Consider the following 9153-nt stretch of genomic DNA (forward strand, 5'->3'; position numbering starts at 1 on the left):
TAATTTTTTTATGCCTTGACAGTGGATAGGTCACGTCAAGCAATCGACGTTAAAAACTTAACCTTTTTGGAGGGAGCCAAGTGAAAAAAAAATTACTGCTTTCTAGTCTAACTACTTGTTTTTCTTTTATAGGTTCTTTCCCTTTTTCCTAAAAGAAGAAGAAGATCAATTCATTCACGAGCCCTCAAAACATCATCCCGTGCACGTAAACGTCATTAGGGGAGGTTTTCTATTCCCCTAACTCTTTTATTTTTGGCTTAGATTAGAGATACATTGTCGACAATATATCATTTTAAGTTGGGGTGGGGTATGTTGTGATAGCTTAGGGTCCTTGAGCATTGTGCTCGAACAATGTTTATGTGATTGAATTGCTTGGTTGCTCTCTTGCCTGGTTTGCTATGATGAGTAGTTGATGATGCACCCTCTTTGTGATTAGATTTGCATGAAATTATGTTTGAAGAGCATGATCATGATTTTTAGCCTGTTTTAGAAAAAAAATTCTTATCTCTCATGCATGCCTAAGTGCTTTGTCTAATGAAATTAGGCCTTGCATGCTTAGAATTGTATTATTTTCAAAGGTTTTGGTAGGTAATGCCTTTGTAAATAAGTTTGTCAAGTTGTCCTTCTAACAAATTTGTTGTGTAGTAATGTCACCATTTTCTTCAAGATCACGAGTGTAGAAAATTTTGGGTGAAATATGTTTTGTTTTATCTCCTTGAATATATTCTTCTTCGATTGAGGCTATACATGTTGTATTGTCTTCTAAAATATCATTAGAAGATTTTTACTAAAAGACAAGTCACATATTCCACGAATGTGTGAGTCATTAATCTTAACCATACACATTCTCGACTAGCCTCATGAATTGCAAGAATTTCAACATGATTTTAGAAAGTAGTCGTTATGTTTTGTTTAACTGGTCGCCATGATATAGCGATTTCTCCACATGTGAACAGATAACATGTTTAAGATCTAGCTTTATGTGGATCAGACAAATATCCAGAATCTGTATAATCAACTAAATTAAAATTTGATTTATTTGAATAAAACAGACCCATGTCAATCGTTCCTCAAAGATAGTGGAGTATATGCTTAACTCCATTCTAATGTCTTCTTTTTTTTTTTTTTTTTGGGAGAAAAACTATATTTAACTAATAAATTTACTAAAAATGCAATATTTGGTCTTGTGTTATTAGCAAAATACATAAGTGCACCAATTGCACTAAGATATGGTACTTCAGGATCAAGAAGTTCTCCATTATCATCTCGATGTCGAAATATATCTTTCTTTACATCTAGTGAAAGAACTTCTATTGAAATGTTTAATGGATGTGCTTTGTCAAATCTTGTCAAAATTGTTCTTATATAATTTGATTGATGAACAAATATCTCATATGCTAAATGCTCAATTTGCATACCTATGCAAAATTTTGTTTTTCTAATATCTTTCCTCTCAAATTCTTTCTTAAGATAATCTATTACCTTTGAAAGCTCTTCAAGAGTTCTGATTATATGTAAATCATCGATATATCAATTATAATAGCAAATATGAACTATGAATTTTTTATAAAAACACACGGACATATTAGATTATTTTGATATCCTTCTTTTAACAAATATTCACTCAAACGGTTGTACCACATCCATCTAATTATTCAATCCATATAGTGATCTTTGTAACTTTATTTAATACAATTCATAAGACCTTGATTTATATGTTTCAGGTATCTTAAATCCTCCCGAGATTTTCATATAAATGTTATTATTAAGAGATTCATATAAATATGTCGTGACAACATCCATAAGATGCATGTTCAGATTTTCATATGCAATCAGACCAATAAAAAACTTTAATGTGTTGCATCCTCTACATAAGAATGTCTTCTGATCAATGTCAGAACTTTGTGAAAAACTTTGTGCAACTAGTCTTGTTTTATATTTTGTGACTTTATTATTTTCATCTCTTTCTTACAAATACCCATTTATATCTCATTGGAAAAATTAAGCACACAACAAAAAAAAACTAATATGGAGAAAATATAATATAATAATTATTATATAAACAAATAAAATAACTAAAATAAAAATTAAAAATTCTCCAAATTTCTTCGCGATACAAAACCCATCAAGAACATCTAAATTATATATATTTTAAAATATTTATAATATGATTTTGTTTTTAAATTTTTTGGTTGGAAATTCAATGTTTAGTTAAGAAAGATTTCATAGTGAGGAAGTTAAAAAGAAACTAAACATAATTTCCAAAAATTTAGATTTCCTGTGTATTATTATAAAAGTAACCTAAAATTATCAGAATTTTAATTCTTTACAAAGGAAGATGACAACCCTTTTTTTTTATAAAAGCAAAATGGCATTGACACTTCTAGACATGCTTTCATTTGGTTAAAATAACCTCTTACGGCACATTAGCATAGAAAGATCAGTAGAGTCCCTTGGGAGTACCAAAAACCTCCCATTGAGACATAAACAAAGCCATCAAAATCAACAAAACACAAATCACAACTCGACCATAGCCTCCCATAATGCCCCCGGACGAGGCTGTGTTCATCGGCCGGCTTTGACATAGTTCTGTGGAACAAAGCCTTGGTTTCTCAACCTTGTTTCTGTAATCACCAATTTCCATACTCTCTAACTTCTTTCCTCCAATGGCTTCTCTCCTTTTCAACCTGATTCTCCGATTAGCAGAGCCTTGGTTCGGTGGCCATTCGAAAACATCATTGGCCTCGTGCTGGGATCTTCTCTCTGTGTCTGATCTATGGAAAATCAGTGGTAAAGGATCCGAAGCAGCACCAAAAGGTACAGTGTCCAGGTTTATAATGTCATCTTTTAGTATGTCGGAGTAGAAATCATCAGAACCATAATCCTAAATACAATAAAGCGCAACTATTAGTCAATAAGTTGAAGAGAGTTTCATTTACAAAAAATTGCCTCAATAAACATGCAACCTTTCTTTCTCCAAGAAATCATTTCATGTTTCCTAATTCTACATAGGAGATTTAATCAGTTGAAGTCCTAAACAAAGCTAACACATTCCAATTAAATTTATAGCTTAAAAATCCAAACCCCTCCTCATTCAGGAGATGAAATGAGATTTGAGAATCTGTAGTCAACATTTTCTATCTTAAGATCAGTAAAAGGAGTGCCTTGAAATTTGCAGATCCATTGCACAAAAGTCAGTACGAAGAACAGGATGTTGGAATTTACCTTCTGATCGTGATCACCCAAGGACTCAACAGGTGCGGTTTCAGCTGCATCTTTTTGGTTGGATTCAGATGTAGAATCTACCTGCTCGCTAGAATGAGTTTGCAAAGAGGATAAATGCATTCGACTAGAAGAAGCTCGGTTTGAACAACTATGTTGACGAAATTCGTTATTCCTCCTGAGGCGACAAACAACTAGAAAATCCTGCACCATACGAAAGAGATTCCATTTTTATAAGAATTCAAAATGCTTACTATACAAACAAAGGTAAAAGAAGAGCAACTGTTCTTCTAAATAAAACCTATAGGATAGGTTATTGAATGAATCAACTTGAAGTTTCATTGTGAAAATATATCAGTGACTACTATCGAAGGAATGAATTTTTTTTAAGAAACAAAAAACCTCTTTACTCAGCATCATCGTAGCATTGTTGCTCAGCAAATTTCTCAATGGAAAAAATCAAGCAACATACTTCAAACCAAACTGTGAGTCCTCGATTGCAAAAACTTACCTGAGGTAATTATGTGACCAAACATGGGGTAGTTGCGTCAGGTATGATCGTACAAATGGAGCAAATACAGTGGGAGGTTTATATTTCAGTTTTATGCTTTACTTTCGTGTGTGGAATGAATTTCAGAGACTATTTTAACCTAAGCACCTTGGAGAACCACACCCTAAAAGCTAGCTATTGAGGTGGGAGAGCCAAGCCACATAAGTACCACATTGGTCATCCCATTCTAAACAATGTGGGACAAAGGCATCCCATACTACCTTAGTAACAATACCCCATCCCTGGAAAGCCGATGTCCCGACCGCTACTCCGACGGTACTTCACTTGGTCATGCCCGGTCAAAACCCTCAACCGGCCAGTTCCACTCCGAAATGTCAACAACCGGCTCTGATACCATTGGTAGGTACTTAAGCACCTTGGAGAACCACACCCCAAAAGCTAGCTATTGAAGTGGGAGAGCCAAGCCACTTAAGCACCACATTGGTCATCCCATTCTAACTAATGTGCGACAAAGGCATCTCATACCACTTTGGTTCCTAACAAGAGAACCCAAGAACACAAAGGACAAACAAATAGACTAAAAGATAGAATTATATTGCAATATACATGAAGAAATTACAATATACCATAGCCTTTCGAGAGGGCTACTCTCTCCCTCAATTACTCAAAGGAAATTCCCACAACTTACGCAAAAGATAACATATCCCAAAATACACAGACTAAAGCAACATAAACAACTAAACACTAAGGACTGAATAACAAGTATTAATAATTGGGGCAGAACAGTAATATACCTGTGAGATAGGAAAAAGAATATCAATGAAGAGCCCTAAAAACCGAGTCACCCAATTAATGTTAAGTTATAACGTTCAAATTTCAAGATTGTCAGATTTTATTTTCCCATTCCCCCATTATGTACTTTATTTCCTTCTCTTGCATGTGACTCTTCATTTCTCAGCGTTTAGACTTTTTGTTTTTCATTTTCTTCTTGCTCTTCCCATTTTCTATTTTTCTCCTTCCCTTTTCTTTTTGTTTCACTTTCATATACGATAAGCATAGGCATCCACGAAAGTTTCTTCTCTGGTCCTTGCTGCCAACGCCAATCGCTGACAAGAAACCAACTCCTTACCGACTAATCACGAATGACAATATTTTTCGTTTTAAACTTTCTTTAAAAAAAAATCCTTGAATAGAAAGTTTTGATTTACTCCAATTTATACAATTCAACCTTTTAAATTGCACAATTCATCTCATTCTCGATTCAACTCATGTATCATACGAGTTTAACATCACTAACCACTACTACTATTTCATTCACTATTCAATGTAAACCTAAATTTCAAAGATGTATTATCGTATTGTACAATCGAATTGTTCTTATACACTAACTCAAACTACTTTGGGCACTTTTTCCTATAAGAGATAAGCTTCATAAAATTGAAGTGTCATTATATTTCAACTATTGAGTGTTGATATAATATGAGGTGGATAACTAAGACAAAAAAATATATACAAAATGACAAGACATGTTTATCCAACATGGAAGCATGCATCAGAGTGGTTTGGCTTAACCTCTTCAAATTTCTCCATGAAATTTAACATGATGGCGCCACATCAGCATAGCTCACCACAGTTAAAAAATTAAGAGCTTGTCCGGGACTTCAAAAAAACAAGCCACAAATTTCAATGAGAAAAATTTTTCTCCAAGAACCATGAACATGTTTCCGAGTTGGAATCCAATAACACAAAACAAAAGAAAATTGTACCTGAGCTTTATCTTTGGTGTTATATTCATGCATAATCCACTCTGTTCTTTCCCCTTTAGGTGCACGGCCCGTATGGAAGACCAGAGTCCTCTTAGTACCAATAGTATTAGAACCTGACTTTACATTACGTTCTTTCCCTGTGGCTTTCCAGTAGCCTAAATCAGTGGCTCTCCTGGTCTGATTACCATTTGGGTACTTCTTTCCACGAGGGGAGAAGAAGAACCACTCATTATCTGATTGAATGATAGATTTGGCTGATTACAGGAAAAAAGAAACACAAAAGAATGCCCTGATCAAACACCAGAAAAAACGCACAAACGAATTAAAAAGCATGAAGCAAAACAGATGATTCATTTCAAAGAAATTCCAAGTTGAAAGTAGGGTTCTGGACTAGGGCAGGCTGAGTTGCAGAGACAGAAGTAAGAATCAAGTACCAATTAAAGCAAAACTGACCAGGTAAGTCCCAGGGTTCGTACTTGTAAATTTCAACCTCCGTAATGATTTCAACGCTCTTCTCGTAACCCTCCAATTTCTTCTTGAGGTAAAACGAAAGCAACTCCTCATCTGTCGGCGAAAAGCGAAAACCAGGAAACATAGAAGAAACCGCCATTGAAAGCTGCACTTCCCTAGAAACCCCATTTTCAGATGCAGCCGCCATTGCCAAAAAGTTCGAGTTCTAACTCATATCGGAAAAGGAGAAACGGAGGAAAGAAGAAAGGGTTTGCGGTGGGAAAAAGCATGTGAAGGGGGGATTTGGTTGGGGCATTTTGAAGGATTGAAGAATGTGGATGACGCGTGGGGGTTGATTTAGGCGGCGGAAAAACGTGAATGTTGTCAGGCATATCTGGACAGTTGGATCGGAAATTGATGGCTCTGTTGCCGCCATTGCAATGGTGACAAGCTTCTCAGTTGAAGGGAAATAACGGTGGAGTTCTGGATTCATCCATGTTGTAAGCAAAGCAACTTGTTAGTCAGCAGCACGGCCAGGGGTCTTCGTAAATCTTTACCTTATTGGCCATGCCCATCCTGTCCATCTCATTTCATTTTGTTGGGTTCTCAAATTTTAAACCTAGGAATGGGAGAAAAAATAGGGTATATTTGGTAGAAATTTGTTCTATGATCAAAAGTGTAAATTATAAAAACAAAATTTTCATATATTTTCAGTGTATTCAGATTTTGAGTTTGAAAATTTAAAATGTACAATTATATAATAAATAAAGACGTTTTGGTGGTGTCTTCTTACTAATCGTGGAAGATCCATTGTTGTGGAGATTCGTTGAGGAAGAAGGATTGCTGGAAAAATGAAGAGAGTCTTCAAAGGTGAGTTTTTTATTCGTCCCATTAGTTTTTATTCAAATCATACATGGCCTACTATCTACACATTGTGAATGTTGTGTACTGTTTTATTATGTTTTGTATTGTAAATTTCTAAAAAAAATGAAAACAAAGCGATCACGGAATTAGTTACCATGTTTAAAACAACTTGCTTTAGTTACACAGGCTTTCTATTTTAAACAAACTTGGAGCAGAGGGTTGATGAATTTACTTCAGCTTCAACAAAGTATATGAGTTTGGAATGTAATTTGGATGAGTATGATGGTGGTATGTTGATGATATATGTTTCCTTTTAACCCTTGGTAGAATGACATAATGGATGTTAGGTTTTTTGGAAAATATTAGAAGTGCAATTGTCTCACATCAACAAGATGTAGGAAAGTCATGAGTATATCCTACATTGAAGGGGACGTTTGGATTGAGGAAATTGAGATGAGAATAAGAGTGGGAACGGGTAAGGGAAACGCATGCCATGGGTACAAGTTTTGAAGCTTCGAGCATGCAAATAAGCTATTCTCATACATTCCTTATACCGATGGATGATATCCATCCAAAAGTTTGGATTTTCTTGATGCCCACTCTCTCCATTTTTAATATATGAATTTATTCTTTTATTTTATATTATTAAAAATAATTAATATATTCATATTAAATTTGTAATTTAGAAAATTATATTAAATTTTAGATTATAATATTTGCATTTAACTACTCCATATTGATAAACTAATTAATTAATTAATTATATTATAGACCCTAAAGAACTGCATTAATACTATTAATTCATTAGTTAATTAATTATCATCATGATTAATAGTTTATGAGATTATTTTTTTCATAATTACAATTAGTTTATCATTAATTTAATTATAATTCGTTATTTTTTAATCACAAAATGTAATTTTTTTTAACTAATGTTGATTGTTTTATTAATTAATACATCATATTTATATAAATTCATCAAATTATCAAGTAACTTTAATTAAATTACTCATTTTACAAATATTTGTAATTAATAACTTAGACCCTGTTTGATAACCATTTGGTTTTTTGTTTTTGTTTTTGAAAATTAAGTATGTTTCATCACATTTCTTACATTGATTTGCATCTATTTTAAGTACAATGATTGAATTCTTAGCCAAATTTCAAAATAAAAACAACTTTTTGAAAGTTACTTTTTTTATTAGTTCTCAAATTTTGGCTTGGTTTTTTAAATCATTGGTGAAAAGTAGATAACAAATAAAGAAATTTGAAGGTGAAAGTAGTGTTCATAGGCTTAATTTTCAAAAACAAAAGCAAAAAACAAAATGGTTATCAAACAATGCCTTAATTATTATTATTATTTTATAGTTAAATAATTATTTTTGCTTAAAACTTTGAATTAAATTTATTGTTTATCAATTATTCTATCAAAATTTTATAGAGGTGTCTATGATTAATTTTATAAACAAAATACAAAATTATTTTGTTACCATAAAATTTTGACAATATTCCCATATACAACCAAACACAGTCATCATTGATTCCCAACAATCTTACTCCCAGACTTTTTATTCCCAGACATGCTTAATTCCTTGAGCATCTTTAAAACCTTATACCAAACGACCTCGAAAAGGTTTAGAAAAGTCATGGGCTGTAAGCACTATAAAAAAGCCTATGCCTTTGGTTTTCAATTGCCACAGTTAGAAACACTTTAAGCTTGAGTGTACTAACTTTAGTTAAATTCCCTTTATGTATTCTCTATTTTGAGAGTGGAATACTCTAAATCTCGTGGTCTTGTAGTTTGTAATTGTATTTGTACAAACTTATTATTTATCTAACAAAATAAGTTGTATTTTATTTGACATTTAGTTGCATTAACCCAAAAATCAATAAAATAAGATCTGACATTATTAGATGTAACTTAACCATGTATGTGGAGACATACAGATGGATTATGTTTAAGTGAAAACTTGAATGGTCTATTGTAGATAGATAAGGTTGGGTACCTTATCCTGATGACACTACGGATACGACTTGCTTTGTAGTTGTTACAATTGTTGTAAAGTGTTACAATGATCTGATCCTGATCATTCATGTGGATATGTGATCGAGGTATCTTATACAAAGAGTTTGTATAAGACCGGACTACGAAATGAATAGTTTCTCTTTATAACACAATTACTGGAAGAGACTTACATTTCATTAGGATGACCATAGGTGACTTGACCTGAATCTTGAGTGAGTTGTGAAATCCTACTTATGAGAATGGTCCTTTGATTTGTATAGGTGAGCGTGGCTAGATTCACCCACTCAATAAGCCTACCATTTTGGGGACTCATT

General features: G+C 33.2%; 1 protein-coding gene across 3 annotated transcripts; it reads right to left on the minus strand.

The window, feature by feature from the left end:
- Positions 1-2258: 2258 nt before the first annotated feature.
- Positions 2259-6536, minus strand: LOC120083770 (NAC domain-containing protein 89-like). Of its 3 annotated transcripts, none has more exons than XM_039039632.2 (4): positions 5976-6536; positions 5500-5753; positions 3226-3426; positions 2259-2884 (listed from the first exon to the last, which is right to left on the minus strand). In XM_039039632.2, the coding sequence occupies exons 1-4, from the start codon at positions 6136-6138 to the stop codon at positions 2441-2443; spliced, it is 1062 nt and encodes a 353-aa protein (XP_038895560.1). In that variant the 5' UTR covers positions 6139-6536; the 3' UTR covers positions 2259-2440. The 3 variants fall into 3 exon arrangements, with proteins under 3 accessions (XP_038895560.1, XP_038895559.1, XP_090172223.1); XM_039039631.2 differs by having other exon boundaries at positions 5953-6536; XM_090316097.1 differs by having other exon boundaries at positions 5934-6513.
- Between the last annotated feature and the right edge of the window lie 2617 nt (positions 6537-9153).

The sequence above is a fragment of the Benincasa hispida genome, chromosome 8 (assembly GCF_027475165.1).
Source record: "Benincasa hispida cultivar pf3 chromosome 8, pf3_genome.v1.1, whole genome shotgun sequence".
In the NCBI taxonomy this organism is placed as follows: Eukaryota; Viridiplantae; Streptophyta; class Magnoliopsida; order Cucurbitales; family Cucurbitaceae; genus Benincasa; species Benincasa hispida.